This window comes from Lepidochelys kempii, chromosome 5 (assembly GCF_965140265.1).
Source record: "Lepidochelys kempii isolate rLepKem1 chromosome 5, rLepKem1.hap2, whole genome shotgun sequence".
Lineage (NCBI taxonomy): Eukaryota > Metazoa > Chordata > Testudines > Cheloniidae > Lepidochelys > Lepidochelys kempii.
Window position 1 is genome coordinate 65,970,126 of NC_133260.1, and position 20,263 is coordinate 65,990,388.

Here is a 20,263-nt window from a genome sequence, read left to right on the forward strand (position 1 = left end):
AGCTTTTTTTATAAGTAACTTGATCTCAGAATCAGAATAATGAATATTTGTTTCTTTTGCAATACTGGAAGCATCTGGGGAAAAATAGAAATAAATTAAATTCTGCCATCCTTACTCATGATGAATAGTACCCTATTCAGTTTGTGAACCCATTGAAATAAATGTTGCTGAGCACAGAGAAAAACACTACTCACTGTGTAAGGATGGCAGAATTAGATCCTTTAAACGGAAAACGAAGATTTTTAACAGAGTTTAGCTTAATGAAACTGACTTCACTTCATTGATGTTTAGCACAATCATGCAGATACGTGGTGAGGGGTGGGTGGAAGGAATCTTTATTTTTTTATAAACATTATGTCTGCATATGCTTGATATTCTGATTTAGACACGCTCACAGACTTGAGTGCTTTCTGCTATTACTAAAGCAGAGCCAGTACTATACCTTTTGCCTATCATAGGGGAAAGTCAAAGTGAGTAATTGTTACTCAGAATTTTTTTTTTGTCTGTCTAGAGTAACTTGGACAAATTGGATACAACATATATAGTACTGAGAACACTATTATCTGTTCATACCGGTCACCATAGTGTCTATTAGGCATCTCTTCTCCCCTTGTGGAAAAAGGCCTTAATGTGTTTCATTCCATTTGTTCAAAACCGTCCCTGCTGTAGTCTTTGTGGCACAGTATAATCAATCTTTCTGCTCAAAGGTTAACACAAACTGCTGTATTCCCAAGACACAGAGGATATGACAAAAATATAATTTGTAGAGGGAAAACACTATATGAGCTCTGGTAGTGAAAGGTCTTCAAACACCTTCTGTGAAACAGAATAATTTAACAAGTGGTTTTATGCTAACTAAAATGAATTACTATTGACATATTAACAAAAAGAAGGGAACTGGAATGCACAGTAGCTGTAATCATTTTCACTAAAAGAATAAAAGGAATATAGGCATGTTATATAATGTCATGTCAGCTAATTTATGTTCTCTTACAAGATTCTCTAATGTAGTAGCTGGCATGTTGTGAATACTCCAATGATTACATAATTGTCAAAATCATTTTAATAGCATTAATTTTTCTTTATAAGTATCTTTAACTAGTATTTGATTAGATGCTTATACGTATTTTCACATAATAAAAATATAGGAATGACCATACTGGGTCAGACCCATGGTCCAGCTAACCCAGTATCCTGTCTTCTGACAGTGCCAAGAGCCAGATACTTCAGAAGGAATTAACAGAACAGACCAATTTGAGTGATTCATCCCCTGTCGTCCAGTTCCAGGTTTTGGCAGTCAGAGGTTTAGGGACACCCGAACATGGGGGGGTGTCCCTGACCATCTTTGCTAATAGCCATTGATGGCTGTATCCTTCATACCCTCTACTTCTTTTGTGTACGTAGTTATATTTTTGGCCTTCACAGCATTTCCTGGCAATGTGTTCCACAGGTTGACTGTGCAGTGTGCGAAGGCGTACTTCCTTAGTTGGCCTTGCAAGGCGTACTTCCTTAGTTTGATTTTAATCCTGCTGCCTATTAATTTCATTGCGTGACTCCTGGTTCTTGTGTTATGCAAAGGAATAAATAACAATTCCCTATTCACTTTCTAGTCACCATTCATGATTTTATAGACCTCTTTCATATCCCCTTTTAGTCATCTCTTTTCAAAGCTGAACAGTCCCAGTCTTTAATCTCTCCTCAGATGGAAGCTGTTCCATATCCTTACCATTTTTATTGCCCTTCTATGTACTTTTTCCAATTCTAATGTATCTTTGTTGAGATGGGGCAACCAGAACTGCACACAGTATTCAAGGTGCAGGGGTACTATGGATTTATATAGTGGCATTATAAACCTATTTAGAATCTATTTCTTCTTCTTCGAGTGCTTGTTCACGTCCATTCCACATTAGGTGTGCGTGCACTGCATGCACGAGCTTCAGAAACTTTTTCCCTTAGTGGGTCCCGGCGGGCCCCCTGAGTGGCACCACTGTGCCCCACATATATACCCCTACCAGCCCAACCCCCTCCAGTTCCTTCTTACCGTCTGTGCGCTCTCTCCCTCTCTCTCCCCCCTAGAAGAGCAGTCCCTTAGTCTTAGAGTAGCTGTTATCAGTTTGTTTACCTATAGATTGTGAACACTTAAGTGATTAGGTGCTTGGAGGCCTCCAGCACTGGCCACAGGGCTTGCTGCAGGCCCACTGCTTCAAGGCTTGCGCCATGTGCCGCAAACCTATGCCAGTTAGTGACCCCCACGACTCGTGTCTACGTTGCCTGGGGGATGGACATCAAACTGAAAGGTGTAGGATTTGCAAGGCGTTCAAGCCAAGGGACAAGGAAAGAAAGAGACTTTCGCCTAAAGCAACTGTTGATGGAGGCCGCATTGCAGGCGCCGGGTCCGGAGCACCCAATGCCGGCTCAGGCTTCCTCGATGTGTAGTGCCCCAGAGCCGTCAGGAGACCTAGCACCAGAGAAGCACTGTAAACTGTCGGCCCTGGAGTGCCAGACTTGGCCCTGGCACCGATCGTCCTTCCCGGTGCGGCCCCTGGCGCAGCCTAAAGGAAGGTGTGGTCGTTCCCCGCACAGGAGGCTGGTGCCTCCCAAGGCACCGAGCACTGACAAGAGCGGGAAGGCCGTGGTACAGGCGGTCCTGGTGGCACAAGCCCCACCGAGCCCAGACCTAAGTGAGCTCAGTGCGGACGATGGGCTCGAGGGCATAAAGGATCAGCCCTCTACGCCTGGCACCTTTGAGGGCGCAAAGGACCTCATCGAGCTGTCAGCGGTGAGCCCCCTCCCGTATGGGGAGAACCCTCCGGCACCCATGCCTTGGGCGCCATCGAGGGGTAAGCCGCAATGGTGTGTCGCTCGAAGACACCGTCCCGGCACCACTCCTGGAGTTGGTCCCGGTCAAGCGCTGACTCTGCAGACTCGCACTTGCCAGTGGCCCAGAAGGAGGTTGCGGCACTGGCAGCAGGTCGATGCAAAGAAGCGCCAGGAAGGGCACATTGCTCTCCAGCACCGCCCAGAGACTGGCACCGGGAGGAGTTGAGACAGCCCTCGCCAGAGGTCTCCCACAGATGGTCCCGGTCCAGGGAATGCCGGCGCCAGTCCCAATCTCAGTCCCAGTCACTGTCTCGGGGGTTCCGGTACCGCTCCCAGTCCTGCTCAGCCAGGAGGCGCTCATTCTCCCACCGGCACAGATCATTGGCACCGCCATGGCCTTCGCAATCGGCATCACCGCAGTCCGGTGCCGGCTCCGGCCGCTATAGCTACCCACATCGGGGCCCGGACAGCAGGGACCCTCAGGGGAGCTGGCAATGTCAATGGGGGCCGCCAGGCCATTGGCCCTTCTGGACCCCTTGGGCCTATCAGGAGCACCAAGGGGCTCCGTCCAGGGCAAGTTACTCGGTGCAGCAGTCCCGGTCCCCAAACCTATGCCAGACGGTGCCAGAGGCAACCGTATCCAGGCCTCCAGCATCCCCCCAGTTTATATAGGAGAGTCTGGGAACGAGCCCGGTGCCGTCTCATGGACTCCCACCCCGGCCTGAGCCAGGGGCCCGTGCCACAGGAGATGGGGAGCAGGAGGACCAACCAGAGGGGGTCGAGCAGCAGCTAACCTCCTCGTCTTCCCTCGATGAGGCGGTGGTGGGTACAGAGGTATCCAGCCCTCGGCCAATAGACCATGGAGCCCACCAGGAACTGCAGCGCAGAGTTGCCCAAATTTGGGGTTGCAGGCCAAGGAGATGGTTGAGCAGGAGGACCCCATGGTGGACATTTTGAACCCCGAAGGGCCATCCAGAATAGCGCTCCCGCTCATTAAGACCATTCAGTCTAACTATAAGACTGTATGGCACACCCCAGCGCTCCAATGGCTAAAGGAGTGGAGCATAAATACTTTGCCCCATCTAAGGGCTATGAGTTCCTATTCTGCCACCCGAGTCCATGCTCCCTAGTGGTTTCGGCGGTGAACAAAAGGGAGCGCCATGGACACCAGGCCCCGGCCCCTAAGGCCAAGGAGGCGAAACGCCTGGACCTTTTTGGTAGAAAGGTGTACTCATCTGGGGGCCTTCAGTTGAGGATTGCTAAGCAGCAGGCCATCCTCAACAGGCACAGTTTCAACTCTTGGACGATGGTGGAGAAGCTTAAGGACAAGGTTCCCAACAGGAGTTCACGGCCCTGGTGGACGAGGGCAAGGCAGTAGCCAAGACCTCTCTCCAGGCCTCCTTGGATTCGGCAGACGCGGCGGCTAGAACAGTCGCGTCAGGGGTGGTCATGAGGCGCTCGGCATGGCTCCAGGAGTCAGGCCTGCCCCTCGAGGTCCAGAATACACTCCAGGACCTCCCCTTCAAAGGGCCCGGGCTCTTCTGGGATCAGACAGATGCGAGGCTGCATAGTGTCAAGGACTCGCGGGCTACGCTCAAGTCGCTGGGTATGCACACCCCGGCGACCCAGAGGAAGCCCTTTAAGCCTCAGCCTCCCCCTCAACGCCAGTACCAGCCTGGCCATAGGCATGAGCCTTACCGTAGGCGAGGCAGGGATAACTGGCGACGGCGCAACAACAATAATAACAATAATGCACCGGGCCAGAACCAAGGCCAGCACAAACCCCAGCCGGGCACTAAGCCAGGCTTTTGAAGGTGCACTCGAGGACAGTATACCAGACCAGTCACCGGATCCGTCCCTTTGTTTCCTGAGCTGCCTGTCCCGTTTCTCCCGTGCGTGGTCCAGATTATGTCGGACCGTTGGGTCTTACACACGGTGCGGAATGGGTACTCGCTGCAGTTCGCCCCCCTCCCACCCCCCTTCCCCGTCCCTCTTCAGGGACCCTTCTTATGAGCATCTCCTAGAGGAGGAAGTTCGCTCGCTGCTACGAGCGGGGGCGGTAGAGGCGGTGCCTCGTGGGCCTAAAGGGAAAAGGGTTCTACTCCTGCTACTTCCTCATTCCCAAGGCCAAAGGGGGCCTTCGCCCAATCCAAGACCTGCGCGGGCTCAACAAATTCTTGGTCAAGGCCCAGTTCCGCATAGTCTCTCTGGGCACCATCATCCCTTCCCTAGATCCGGGGGACTGGTACGCTGCCCTCGACATGAAGGACGCGTACTTTCATATCGCCATTTTCCCATCACATCGGCGGTTCCTACGATTCACCGTGGGCCAAGAACATTGTCAGGTTCTCCCGTTTGGTCTAGCCACAGCCCTAAGGGTGTTCACGAAGTGCATGGCGGTGGTGGCAACCTTCTTATGGAGGTAGAGAATCCGGGTGTACCCATACCTCGACGACCGGCTCCTGGTGGGCCGATCCAAGGCGGAGGTGCGGGGCCATGTAGAGATGGCCCTGAGATTGTTCCACGAGCTGGGGCTCCTGGTCAACAACACCAAGTCCAGTCTCGTACCCACGCAGAGAGTGGAATTCATAGGGGCGGTCCTGGACGCGGTGCAGGCCAGGTCAAGCCTTCCAGTATCCTGATTCCGGGCTATCCAACAAGCAGTGGCCTCCCTGTGCCAGTTTCCAACACCAGCCAGGTGTTGCCTGCGGCTGCTGGGCCACATGGCAGCATGCACGCACGTGGTCAGGCATGCCTGACTGAGACTCAGGACTCTGCAGGCATGGCTTGCTCAGGTGTACCGTGCAGGCAGGGACTCTCTGGACTTGGTAGTGACAGCCCCAAGGGAGGTGCTGGACACCCTGCTGTGGTGGCAGTCCCAGCCTGTGGTTTGTGAAGGCATCCTCTTTGCTGCCCCACTTCCAGACCTGACACTGGTGACGGACACGTCAGACCACGGACGGGGGGCTCACCTGGGGGAACCTCATGACCCAGGGGTTGTGGTCCGAGGCAGAGTGGTCGCTCCATATCAACGTGAAGGAGCTCAGGGCAGTTGGTCTCGCCTGCCAGACGTTTCACGCCACTCTGAGTGGCCACAGCGTGACAGCTCTGACAGACAACACTACTACTATGTTTTATATAAACAAGCAGGGCGGGGCTCGTTCCTCGCCATTCTGTCACGAGGCTCTCCTCCTCTGGGGCCTTTGCATAGCCCATGCGATTCACCTCAAGGCATCCTATCTCCCGGGGGTGCGGAACGAGCTGGCGGACTCCCTCAGCAGGTCGTACCGCATGCACGATTGGATGCTCAGGGCGGACGTTGTGCTTTTGCTCTTCCACAGGTGTGGGTTTCCCTGGGCAGATCTGTTTGCCACTAGGGCCAATGCCCAGTGCCCACGGTTCTGCTCATTCCAGGGCCGCAGCGCGGGCTCACTCGCGGACGCGTTTGCGTTCCCGTGGAGAGGGGGCTTGATGTACGCCTTCCCCCCGCTCCCCTTAGTGCACAAGGTCCTGCTCAAGGTGCACAGGGACAGGGCGGCGGTGATCCTCAGTGCCCCAGCCTGGGCCTGCCAACACTGGTACACATCGCTCCTAGAGCTGTCAGTGAATGCCCCAGTAGTCCTGCCCCTACATCGGGACCTCATTACACAGGACGGCGGGCGGCTTCTCCGCCACGACCTGCAGTCACTGCACCCAACGGCGTGGAGGCTCTGTGGCTAAATGCCCTAGAGAGCCAGTGCACCCTTCCTGTGCAGCAGATTCTGCTTGGCAGTAGAAAGCCCTCTACCAGGGCAGCCTATATGGCCAAGTGGAAAAGGTTCTCGTGTTGGTGTGAACCCCCACAGGTGCGGCCGGGCCACGCCCCGGTGCAGGCCATTCTGGAGTACCTCCTGCACCTCAAGCAGCAAGGGCTAGCCCCATCCTCACTCAGAGTGCACCTGGCGGCCATCTCTGCCTTCCATCGTGGGGTTCTCGGGGGGCTCAGTGTTTTCCCACCCAATGGTGGGCTGGTTCCTTAAAGGGTTGGAGAGGGTGTTCCCGTACTCCCACCCCCACAGTCCCTCCATGGAACCTTAACCTGGTCCTTTCCATACTCAAGGGACCCCCTTTCAAGCCCCTCGCTACCTGTTCTCTCCTCGACCTTTCCTGGAAGGTGGCGTTTCTGGTTGCCATTATCTCGGCCAGAAGGGTGTCCGAACTGAGGGCCCTCACTTCTGAGCCACCATACACAGTATTTCACAAGGACAAGGTGCAGCTCAGCCACACCTCAAGTTCCTCCCTAAGGTGGTGTCCCAATTCCATCTGGGCCAGGACATTCGTCTGCCGGTGTTCTTCCCGAAATCCCATACGGACTCAAGTCACCGCAGCTTGCACACCTTGGATATGTGTCGAGCGCTGGTGTTCTATTTGGAGCGCACCAAGCCCTTCGCAAATCCGTGCAGCTGTTTTGGCTGTGGCCGAGAGGTTAAAAGGCCTCCCAGTGTCAGCACAGCAGATTTAGTCTTGGATTACAAGCTGCATCCAGTTGTGCTGTGAGCTCGCAGGTGTTCTGGCAGTCATGACCCACTCGGCCAGGGCGCAGGCGACTTCCACGGCGTTCCTGGCACAGGTCCTGATCCAGGAGATCTGCAGAGCAGACACCTGGTCTTCAGTGCACACCTTCACGACCCACTGTGCGGTCAACCAGCAAGCCAGAGAGGACGCGGCAGTTGGCAGAGCGGTCCTCCGAGCAGTTGTTCCGTGACTCCTACCCTCCTCCAGAGGTAAGCTTGTAATTCACCTAATGTGGAATGGATGTGAACAAGCACTCGAAGTAGAAAAAACGGTTACTTACTTTCTCATAACTGTTCTTCGAGAAGTGGTGTTCACGTCCATTCCACCACCCACACTCCTACCCCTCTGTTGGAGTCGCCGGCAAGAAGGAACTGGAGGGGGTCGGGCTGGTGGGGGTATATATGCAGGGCACAGTGGGGCCACTCGGGGGGCCCGCCGGCCCAACAGGAGCCACTAAGGGGAAACATTTCTGACAGTCATGCACGCGGTGCGTGCACACCTAATGTGGAATGGACATGAACACCATATCTCGAAGAACAACAGTTACGAGAAAGTAAGTAACCATTTTTTTCCTACTGGTTCTTAACATTCTGTGAGCTCTTTTGACCGCTGCTGAACATTGAGCAAATATTTTCAGAGAACTATCCATGATGACTCAAGGTCTTTCTTGAGTGGTAATAGCTAATTTAGACCTCAATATTTTATATGTCTAGTTGGAATTATATTTTCCAATGTGCATTACTTTGCACTTATCAACATTGAATTTCATCTGCCATTTTGTTGCCCAGTCACCCAGTTTTGTGAGATCCGTTTGTAACTCTTCACAGTCAGCTTTGAACTTAATTTTCCTGAGTAATTTTGTATCATCTGTGAACTTTGCCACCTAACTGTTTACCCCTTTTCCCAGATCATTTCTGAATATGTTGAACAGCACTGGTCCCAGTAGAGATCCTTGGGGGACCCCACTATTTACCTGTCTCCACTGTGAAAACCGACTGTTTATTCCTACTCTTTGTTTCCTATCTTTTAATCAGTTACTGATACTGAGAGGACCTTTCTTCTTATCCCACGACTGCCTACTTTGGTGAGGGACCTTATCAAAGGCTTTGTGAAAGTCAAGTACACTCTATCCACTGGATCAACCTTGTCTACAATTTGTTGACTCCCTCAAAGAATTCTAATAGATTGGTGAGGCATGAGTTCCCTTTACAAAAGACATGTTTACTCTTCCCCAACATATTGTGTTCATCTGTGTATCTGATAAGTCTACTCTTTACTATGGTTTCAACCAGTTTGCCTGGTACTGAGTTAGGCTTACTGGCCTGTAATTGCCAGGATTGCCTATGAAGCCTTTCTTAAAAATCAGTGTTTCATTAGCTATCCTCCAGTCATCTGGTACTGAGACTGATTTAAGTGATAGCTTACGTACCACAGTTAATAGTTCTGAAATTGCAAAACTCTTGGGTGAATACCATCTGGTTCTGGTTACTTATTACTGTTTAATTATCAATTTTTCCAAAACCACATCTACTGATGCCTCAATCTGAGAGAGTTCCCCAGATTTGTCACCTAAAAAGAATGGCTCAGGTATGGGAAACTTCATCCTCTGCAGTGACAACTGATGCAGAGAATTCATTTAGGTTCTCCGCAATGTCCTTGTCTTCCTTGAGTGCTCTTTTACTACCTTGAGTGTCCAGTGGCCCCACTGATTTTGTTCCTGCTTCTGTTGTACTTTTAAAAATATGTGCCATTCATTTTTGTACCTTTACACTTGATTTGCCAGAGTTTGTTCCTTTCTATTTAATTAGTAGGATTTGACTTTCAATTTTTAAAAGATGTCTTTTTGTGTCTAACTGCCTAATTTACTCTGGTTGCCATGGTGGCAATTTTTTTGGTCCTCATACTGCCTTTTTTTTTTGGGGTGGGTGCAGGGGGTACATATAGTTTGAGCCTCTATTGTAGTGCTTTTAAGAAGTTTCCATGCAGCTTGCAGGCATTTCACTCTTGTGACTGTTCCTTTTAATTTCCATTTAACTAGACTCCTCATTTTTGTGTTCTCCTTTTTCAACTTAAATGCTGCTGTGGGGATTTCTTTGGTGTGCGTCCCCTCCAAGGATGTTCAATTTAGTTACATTATGGTTGCTATTACCGAGCGGTTGAACTATATGCACCTCTTGGACCAGACCCTGTGCACCACTTAGGACTAAATCAAGAATTGGCTCTCCCCTTGTGGGTTCCCAGACTGCAAGGAGCCATCATTAGTGTTTAAAAAATTTATCTCTGCATCCCATCCTGAGGTGACATGTTCTGAGTTAATATGGGAATAGTTGAAATCCCTAATTATTATTGGGTTTTCTGTTTTTGTAGCCTCTCTAATCTCCTTGAGCCTTTCACAATCACCATTACCATCCTGGTCAGGTGGTTGGTAGTGTATACCTACTACTATACTGTTGTTATTCAAGCTTGGAATTTCTGACCATATTGATTCTGTGGTACTGTTTGAGTCATTTAAGATTTTTACTATATTCAACTCTATGCTTTCTTTCACATATACTGGCTACTCCGCCACCAGCATGACCTACTCTGTCATTCCTATGTATTTTGTACCCTGGTATTACCATATCCCATAGATTATTGTCAGTCCACCAAGTTTCTGTGTTGCCTATTATATCAATATCCTTATTTAATACCAGGCACTCAAGTTCACTCATCTTAGTATTTAGACTTCTAGTACTTATATACAAGCATGTTCATGTGATGTAATTGAATGGGACTCTTTCATTTGACTGTTTCTCTTCAGTTCCTACTTGTACATTAGCAAATTCTATCCTCTTCTTTTTACTAGGACATACATTATCCCCTTTAATAAATCATTCCCTAAAGGATGACACTATCCAAACCATGTGTTCCTCCACACCTGTCAGCTTTCCCCAGCCCTTAGCTTAAAAAAAGCAGCAAGGTATCGCTTACTTAGTGAACGCATCTATCAACTGCAATTCTGAATACTCCAGAAAGCTGTAGGAAGCCTGATGAATGACAGTTACAGAATTTGTTTCCTAACAGAATAGTCAGATACAGGTGGTAGTTTATCAAACTGCCATGGCTTGGATTACAAATTTAAAGCTCATGATTCCAGGCCATCCTTCTAGTAATGGGAAGCTCTCTCATTTTTTGTGTATCCAATTTAATCACAAAGGGAAAAGTTTCCTTTGAAACAGTGTGTGCTGAAAGAAGAAAAACAGAAAGGAAGAAATATTTGATCTCTGAGTCCAATATTGGTGTCAAAATATTGTTGTGAAAAAATCTTTCACTGGAAAAGCTACTGTGAACTGTTAATTGATTTAAAGTAAATAAACCAGAGAGACTGAGGGAAGACATTAGATTAGTTATGGTTTTGTTGCAGAATTTTATATATATATATATATATATAAAGAAGTTAAATGTGTTTTTTTTTTCATTTTAGTAATCAGCATTAATGTTTAATGGGCACCAACAGTTTAGAAAGAAGTGTCCCTGTGTCTGGGCCTAAGGAATCTAGTACTGTAAATATTTCATTCATATAGTACCTCTTACCCTACACCTGAAACTGAACCTGAGATTCCTCAATCTCACTGTTCTTCTGCTGTCAGCAAGTATCTGTGAAATCCCTTGGGAAAGCATGTGTCTCAGCCCCTTTTAATGGCTGATCCACATAGGGGACGGCAACCTACCACTGCTATCAGTTATTCCCTTAGATCAAATAGCAGAGGTCTGTGCTGTGGATCTAAAGGTCCGACCCTGCTAGTGACCCAAGTTGGGAGTCTGTATGGTTCTAAATTGGGGTTTTTTCAATTTTTTTTAAATTAGGAAATTACATACTTCCCTCTCCCTCCTTCATTTAAAAGAACATTGCGGTTGCAAAGTCAAGCATTCAAAAGTTAGGATATTCCAGAATGAAGGTTGCCCTGCAAATTTAATTAAGCCCCACTGTGCATATGCATTATAATAGTCTTTAATTACATGACCACATCTTATTTTCCCCACAGGACTCCTGCTTCATTCAGTGCACAGGCTGGATCTGCTCTGGGGCTGAACCAGGGTTGTGTAGTGAAGGACCCTGCTTCATTTGTTGCAGAAGTTGGAAGGTGTATAGTGAATAAGGCAGAGGGTTGCAGTGAGAGAAAGAACAGTCTCATGGTTAAGGCAGTTCTGTGCCACCCTGGAGAAATGGATTGTATCCCTGCCTCTGCCACAGAGTTCCTGTGAGATGCTGGGCAAGTCACATAAATCAGATTTTTTGTAGACGGTCACTAATTTTGTGTTCCTCACACTAACTGTGTGTTCTGGTGCCCAACATGAAACACCCGGGGCCAAATTTGCAGAAGTGCTGAGCCCTTACAACGCAGTTGAAATGATTGGACGTGTGCTTTGAACATATTCTGTGTTATATAATGATAAGTATTCTGAAAAATCAGTGTCTGGTGTTTCAAGTTGACCACCCAAAATTAGTGGATAATTTTTTTGCCAATTTTGTCTTCATTATTCTGTGCCTCGGTTCTCCATCTGTAAAACAGTGATAGTAATACCCCCAATCTCACAGGTGTGTTGTACAGATAGTTTTTAATGTTTGTAAAACATTTATACAATGGTGAGACACCCAGGACAAAATTAATAGTTTTTTTTATTCAGTTAGGGTTTGGATAGTGTGCAGTAAATAAGGCCTGAGGCCACACACTAAATGAGGAGGGTACAAAGAGCTATTAAATAGCTCCTCATTCACAGAATGATGCAGGGGTTCCTGTGGAAAAATAACGTGTGATCAGATAATTAAAGACTGTATCATAATGCACATGGGGGACGAATTAAGGTAGCACAAGCAACATTAATTCTGACCTTTCCTAACTTTTCAATGCCTGACTTAAATGTAATCTTAAAATATTTTAATGTAATTTTTTTGTATATAATTCTTGCACACAATGGTATTTTGGGATTGCTAGAAATACATTGTTCAGGCTGCCTGAACTTCTTAGTGCAGTTCTGGATCTTATAAACGATGTAGCAGAGGAAGAACTCAATGGCACTATTACTTAGAGACAGCCTGGATCAGGGGCAAAGGAGGAGAGAGGTGCTCAATATAGTATAGAGGTTACAAATCGGATGACAGGGAGAATAGTGGAATTATTGATATTGATGCAGAAAGAGGGAGGCTTGAAAGGGAAGAAAAAGTTCAGGTTCCACCGTTCTGAACCTGAGTTGATCTGAGACACCCTGAATTAAATGATGGATAGAGAGGTGTAGGTCTGAGAGGCTGAAGGATTTTTAGGAGTCTTCGGTCTAGAGGTGATATCTGAGGACCGCTAGACAGAGTATGGGGAGAAAGGGGGAGGAGGACTGATCTAACCCTGAGGAGGTGGAGTCACTGAAAAATGCTGGAGTTAAAGGAGGACAAGAACCAGGACTTTACATGATGGCATTATGCTCAGAAATGCGATGCTGATTGACAATGCTGAAAGTGGCTGCTGGAAGATGAAAACAGAGAAGTCCTTTGATTAGATCAGAAGAAGATTGTTGATGGCCTTGGCAAATACCTTTTCAGTGTAGCAGAAAGGGGAGAAACCAGACTGCCAGTGATCCAAGAGAGAATTAGAGCAGAGAAAGTCATGGGAGTAGGAATAGACTGCATATTCCAGGAGCAGAGAGAGAGTAATAAAACAAGTACTCAGTTTAAATGGGATGTTTCAGGGCTTGTCTACACTGGCAAGTTTCTGCGCAGTAAAGCAACTTTTTACCCTCAAACTGCAGACATGTACACGCTGCCAGGCCACTTTGTGCGCAGAAACTCCTCAGTTGCAGCACTGCAAAAAAAAACCACCTTGATGACAGTCGTAAGGCTATTTGAGCAGAGGCTCCAGTGCTCTATTGCCAGTGCAGACGTTTGATTGCTTTCTGCACTGTAATTGGCCACCAGAGCTGTCCCATAATGCCTCAAGTGACTGCTCTGCTCACTGTTTTGAACTCTGCTGCCCTGAACGCATGCACCCCTCCCCTTTCAAAGCACCGTTTCTGACAGCCGTTGCGTGCTGTGCTGATCTGCTCCAGGACACAAAGCAAACCATTAATGTGGAATGCTCGTGCTGTTGAACACAGAGACAGGTGTGAGAGAGAGAGAGAGAGAGAGAGCGCCCGGGGGGGGAGGCGGGGACTGATGTCAAGGTTTCCCCCTCCCCCTGCCTCAGGACTGATTGCTTCCTGCCACTGTCTGAAAATACATGACAGCATGCTGACACACTCTCTGTCCCCCAGAACACAGTCTCTCTCTCCCCTTCCTACACACACACACACACTCCCCCCCCCCCCCCCACACACACACTTCAGTTGAAAAGCAGCTGGCAATGTAATATGATGCAGGTTTCATGGGCATCCTGTGACTTGTGCCTGCACCATTGCAAACCCTTCTCAAAGCACCGCGTGGCCAGTTGTACAGTGGGATAGCTACCACAATGCACTGCTGTCTTTGCCATTGCAAGAGCTGCTATTGTGGATGTACTCCAGCATTACAAGGAGCACAGTGTGGACACACAACAGCGGTTTAATTCCAGCGTTTTAATAAAAGTGGTATAACTTGTGGTACAGAAACTTGCCAGTGTAAACATATCCTCAGTCTTCACTGGATTTGCCATTAGGCTTATGTGGTTTGTGAAGTAATGTTGTGTTTAACTGTTTAGGGACTTTACTTTCTGTAACATTCAAAAGACTGTCCAGCAGCAGTTACCAATCATAAAACTACAGATATAAGTGAAGATATATTCCAGTAAAATCATGACACAAATGAGAACCACATTGTCAAGGAAAATATTTTTTTATTAGAATGATACCTGATTTTATATTAAGGAAAATAATTAAGTGGATGCAGCTGGCTTATCACATTTCATAACATGAAGGTCACTTTTTTGTTCTAAAAAATAGAAAAGCTAGATTTTTAAAAGAAACTGTGAATCTGAAGATTGCAAAAATATATTTTAGTAAATGTAGTCTCAAATTGAGTAGCATGGGCAATGACATGGATTAAGTCTGACTGGAATACAAATTCATTAAAATCTCTTTCATATATAGCCATATTGTAACCTGGGGTTTTCTGAACATAAAGCTCTTGGTAACTTTTACTCTTGGCAAGGCAGTGGCAGGAAATAAATCAATGGGGACACAGCCATTCAGCTGACAGATGGATGACACAAGCAGTGCATACAAGAGTGCTCTTACTTAAAGCTACACTGTGTTTAGCTCAAGCACTTAACACATATCTACAACAGGGTAGTAAAAACACTCCAACCCTCAATAATTACCAAAGTCTGGCATGGTTTTAAAGTGGTAGAACGACAGACATCTGATGGCCTTTCTTCTGTCTGCCATTGGGGATCCTCAGATGTGTCCATGAGGTGATCCAACTAGCCCAAACTTCTCCCCCCTTATTTATCGTGTTAGTACGACAATAACATATTAATCAAGAAAACTGGTCAAGTAAGCAATTTCAAAGGTTAAGCAAGGGGTTTCCTGAGACTATTAATTAGACAGATGTGTTTTTGTGAAGTCCACATGCTTGAGGGTCTTGACAAACACCTCCGAGGGCAAATATAGATAAGCTTCCTTCTTTTCTAAAACCACTTTCCTCAACAGTTTCAACAGAGATCTTTTCAGGAAGGATGCAGGGAAAGACTCCCTTCTTGTGGTCGCTCACACACGTATGCCTTCTGGCTTAGTTATGCTAAGGCTGCTGCATAGGCCCACTAGAGACCTATTGACCTGGCTGTTTTTGGCGATAAGCATGATAATTGATATGCCAACTACCAGTAGTGATCCAGATAATTTACTGATCCACCAAGATCTCTCCTGCCCTTCTCCCTCCTTCAAAAAACCTGTAACCTCTCCGACACAGATTTTTTTACCCAACCCCTTTTCCCCAGGATTCTTTAATTTTTCTTTCTCAGACAGGTGCTTCTTTCCCTTAGACTGTTTGACATACCTTTCCCCAGCACTCTCTTAAATACAATTCTTGCTTACTAGATTGGCCTTTTTGTTGTATCTCCTCAGACCACATGGCCATGTCTCAAGGATTCTCTCTCAATCACTGCTGGATGTTTGTTTGCTCTCCTGTTAAATCTTTCTCTTTCATAGTCAGATCCACAGATCCTCATATTGATTCCATGCAGCAGGCCTTCACCCTATTAGTAGCTTTAGAGGTATAAGTAGTCCTGTTAGTCACTGACAAGAAGAGGGTGTGTCAAAGTCTCTGAAGACCCAGACAGTTCCAGTTCTGTCTCCACTGCGTCTGCCCATTCCCCCAGAGCCTCAATAGGTGCAAGTAGGCTTGCTCCAGGCCAGGGATTCTCAACCTTTTTCTTTTTGAGGCCCCTCCCACCCCCAGCATGCTATAAAAACTCCATGGTACACCTGTGCTAGGGCCATCAGTAGGAGGAAGCAAACAGGGCAATTGACCCCAGGACCCCATGCCACAGGGGACCCCAGGAAGCGAAGCTGCTCAGGCCCGGGTGGCTGAGCTTGGGGCAGTGGGGCTTCGGCTTTCTGCCTTGAGCCTCAGTGAGTCTAATTCCAGCCCTGCTTGGCAGATCCCCTTAAATCTGCTTGTAGTCCCCCACAGGGGACCTCAGACCCCTGATGGAGAACTGCTGCTCCAGGCAATCCCTGCTGCAGAGCAAAAACTAAAATGAAAAGAGAGCTGCTCAAATGTGATTCAGAATTATTAGGACTGTGCTGACGGGGCTGCCTTTTAGTCAGAAATAAAGCCCTCCTTTCTGTTTGCCTAAGAATCCAGCAACCTGAGTCCTTCTCCCCTTCACAGAGTACAATGTGATGGACAAAAATAGTAGTGTAGCTGCAGTAGCGCAGGCAATGGGAATGGCGGCCCGTGCTAACTGCCCCAGCTACAAACCCAAATGGACCCTGAGGAAGAATAAATATATATTGTAGGCAAAGCTGATTATAGAAGTGTGTTTTTAAATGTCTGGGGTTGTTGGTTTGTAAATCTGCATTTGGACAGGTTAGTTGAATTTAGCAGTAGACTGCCATTTAGAATAGGTTTTATGAGGCATACTAGCAGAGATGGCATAACAAATTTTGTTCAGGTCTAATTTGCTTTGTTCGTTTTGCTGAAATTGGCCCTATTACTTCAGCAATTATTATCCAACAGAAGTTTTCACCTGGGATATTCCTCTTTGAAGGCCAGAGATTGGAAGCCTAGTTGAAATCATTGAACCAGGACCATTTATAAACCTGACAGAATCTCTTAGGGTTTTTTTGAAAGACTTAATTTCCCCCATACCAAGTTAATGATCATGAATTATCAGTGAATGAGGTGAAACTTAGTTATCATTCTGACTTCCTAATACTTAATATAAAACTTTTTAAAAAATGTATATGGTACTCTGAGTGTAATTTAAAAATTAAATCATAAATTCCTTAATCATAACTTATCTCCTCATTAGGTGTACGTAGAATGAAATGAAATCACTATATATTTACCACAAATTAGAAGCATAATTTGTTTGTTGAATTTCTGTTCCCCTCTGGCTCTAACATACAGACAGAACTGACATTTGCTTAGAGCAGCAAAATGTTCAGTTATTGTGTGGGTGACTGCAAGCTGGTAGAGTATATATAGGCTAGTTTGGCTTAGAGCAGCAGAATCCCTAAGGATAGCTCCCACTGTTACCATTTTAAGTCTGTTTACAAGATTAAACATAAATCAGTGTGGTTAACTGATTTTTGGCCAAAAAAAAAAAAATCTACATTTTACACATAGGTTAATTTTTCTTTTTCTGTGTTCTTGGACCAACATTCTAGAACTTGATACAGGCATGGTAGGTTATGGGAAAGCATGCTGATTTGTTATAATACTGTAGGTACAACTGCTTCCTGTTTGCTTGGGGAGTGATTTTTGGGAAGGAGTCTTCTGCAATCTGCAGGAATGGACTGAAGAATGCTACTATGTCTAATTAAAAATTGTTTGTAAATATATCTAGTAGCTAGTGAGTCTGCTTTCTGCAGCACGTTATGTTGAAATTATTGCAGATTAGGTTTTCTTTCTTGTAGCCTGGGCTTCTTAAGCAATAATACTTTTTTTTTAAAAAAAAAAAAGGTATTTTGAAAGGTATGCCTATTATCATTATTGATTTCAGAAATGATAACATTGACAAGACTACAGAATTCTCATCTTTCTTTTATAAGTCTGCAGTACTCTGGCTTCTGAATCCAGCAGAGTGCTCTGTAGATATCCTTTACTGAAATTCTTGTTGAAATCATGGACGCATTCCTTTGTTCCTACGAACATCTTTAGAGAGGTGATGTTTTCTTTTTTGGTCCTGAAATGTCAGGAAAAATTGGACATTATTATGTAAATTAAGGCTAATAAAGGGTTGGTATCTCTTCATGCCATAGGCTTTCTTCATTAAAATTTATGAAAGACTGAAAACAGTTCCTTCATGCACTAGCCATATCAATGATTTGAGTATGAAAAGTATGAATACTTTTTTATATTACTGTAGTTTGCTAAAACTGTAGAAAACTTTATAATCTATTATAATCTCCTCCCCCCTCCCCCTTATCTTTTCTCTTTTCTGTACAGGTGATTTCTATTCACTCATTTCCAAGCTGCTAGGAGAAAGGGAAGATGTTGTTCATGTGCATAAGTATAACCCTACCGAAAAAGCAGAATCAGATCTTGTAGCTGAGATTGCTAATGTAGTCCAAAAGAAGGATCTTGGCTGGTTTGATGCCAGAGAGGTTACAAATCACGATGAAAGGGCCAATACTAGTCTCGCCAGAAACAGAATTCACAAATTTCACAGACTAGAATCCACCTTGAGGCCACCAGAGAACAGGCATGTCTCTTTACAGCATGGTGAGGGAAGCTCGGAAAAAGAACATACTGGAGGTGGGTTAGGGGTTCATTTTAAGTAATGTACTACTGCAAAGTAAGAGCTGTGATCCACATTAGCAAAATCTGAAGGGAATATCAGTTGATGCTTGAAATACTTTCACAAAAATATCTAATGATGAAAAGTGTCTTTTTACATCTCTCGATGATATATAAATCATAAACTTTTCCCTCCCATTATCACAAAAGGCTATAGTGTACTGGAAAAATTGAGTTAGAATAATCAGATCCAAATAGTTCACTTTTGGGGCTGTTAAATTGAAACATTGAGAGTTGAACAAATTGTGGTTAATTTGGCATTCTGCTAAATAGATGTAAACAAATATGGATATAGTAGTGAATTCAAGTGTTTTATTTTTCCCTTTTGCAACTGGCTTCATTGAAATGACTAATGGGGGCGATCTTCACACCCTTGTTGACTTTTTTTCAGCTGACTTGACTTGTAAAACATCAAGATTTTACAAGCTCTATTTCTTGTAGTTCCACTAACTATTTTCCCCTAAATGAAGAAAAGTAGTTATTATTGAGGAATAGTCCAGAAAGTCAATAGTTATTTCTTTATTTCAAACCAGGATTGGCTACTCTAATTAGCAGATTAAAACTCGTTCCCATCAGGTTTCTATGACAGCAAAAACCATAAAAGCATATTTGTTTTTCTTGTGTTGTGGTCTCTGTGATATTGATTGTGTTTAGTCTCGCTAATGTGGAAAGGCAGATAATACAGCATGTGAAGGGTATCTGTTATGTATGCATGGCAGCCATTGGTGTGTGTGAGCTGTAGCAGCCCAGGCTGCCTTTATGTTGCAAACAGCCAGCTTGCTGTTTCCAAATACATTTTCCTTACAAACATAAATTATTCATCATCCATTTGATTTTTATTTGCAATTTAAAATATGAGCATGGAATGCTTTCTGCTCACATGCAGTTCAAATACAGTGTAATAATTGCTAAATACAGGATTTAATATTTAATAGACTACCAGAGATATGGACTTCTAGTATTAGGTGTTGCTACTTGCTTTTAAATGAAATACAGCCACAGTTATAGGCAAGAGAGGCAGGGAGGAAAGGATGAGGAGTGTTCACTGTTATGGCCCTGATTTTCTTCTCCCATATACAAGTGTAAATCAGGAATAGCACCATTACAGACAGTGAAGTTCAACTGGTGCTAGTGCATGGAAAATTCAATAGTTATTTTACATCTATAGTTGGTACTGATGCATCTGCTGCTGGAATACTGTGTTCAGTTGTGGTGCCCACACTTCAAGAAAGATGTTGCTAAATTGGAGAGGGTTCAAAAAGGAGTCACAAGAATGATTAGAGGATTAGAAACCTGCCTTATATTAATGGACTCAAAGAGCTCAATTTATTTAGCTTAACAAAGAGAAGGTTAAGGGGTGACATGATTACAGTCCATAGATATCTACAGGGGGAACAAATATTTAATAATGGGCTCTTCAGTCTAGCAGAGAAAGGTATAACATGGGTCAGTGGTTGGAAGCTGAAGCTAGACAAATTCAGACAGGAAATAAGGCTTAAACTTCTTATGGTGAGAGTAGTTAACCATTGGAACAATTTACCGAGGGGTTGTTGTGGATTCTCCATCACTGACCCTTTTTAAATGCAATACAATGTTTTTCTAAAAGATGGGCTGTAGTTACTTAGGGAAAAATGTATGTCCTGTGTTATACGGGAGGTCAGACTAGATGATCAGACTGGTCCCTTTCAACCTTGGAATCTATGAATCTATCTGCATTATCTAAAAGTGCAGCTATCTTGGTGTGTTGTGGATGGAGATGTGGTGGTTGATATAGCTGGATCCTGAACCATTGATGGCTTTGAAGATTATAACTAAGACCCTGAACTGGCAAAACAAGTAGATTTGGAGCTGAGCCAATGGAGGATGCAGAGTGATGTACTCACAATGGCTTTACACCACTGAGAAGCTGGCTCCCATGTT

At 45.4% G+C, this 20,263-nt stretch overlaps 1 protein-coding gene across 11 annotated transcripts in view; it reads left to right on the forward strand.

Moving 5' to 3' along the window:
* PAM (peptidylglycine alpha-amidating monooxygenase) overlaps positions 1 to 20,263 on the forward strand; it is a 221,095-nt gene that overhangs the window by 168,373 nt on the left and 32,459 nt on the right. For 8 of the 11 annotated variants that reach the window (XR_012158986.1, XM_073344599.1, XM_073344602.1 and 5 more), the window contains one exon: positions 17,993 to 18,301. The exons of 2 other annotated variants lie outside the window; for them this stretch is intronic. Coding sequence is in view for 8 of the 9 variants with exons in the window: in XM_073344599.1 (XP_073200700.1) it covers positions 17,993 to 18,301 (309 nt within the window). In the remaining variant the exon portion in view is untranslated. The remainder of the gene's footprint in view (positions 1 to 17,992; positions 18,302 to 20,263) is intronic. One more of the 11 variants, XM_073344603.1, reaches the window with a different exon arrangement.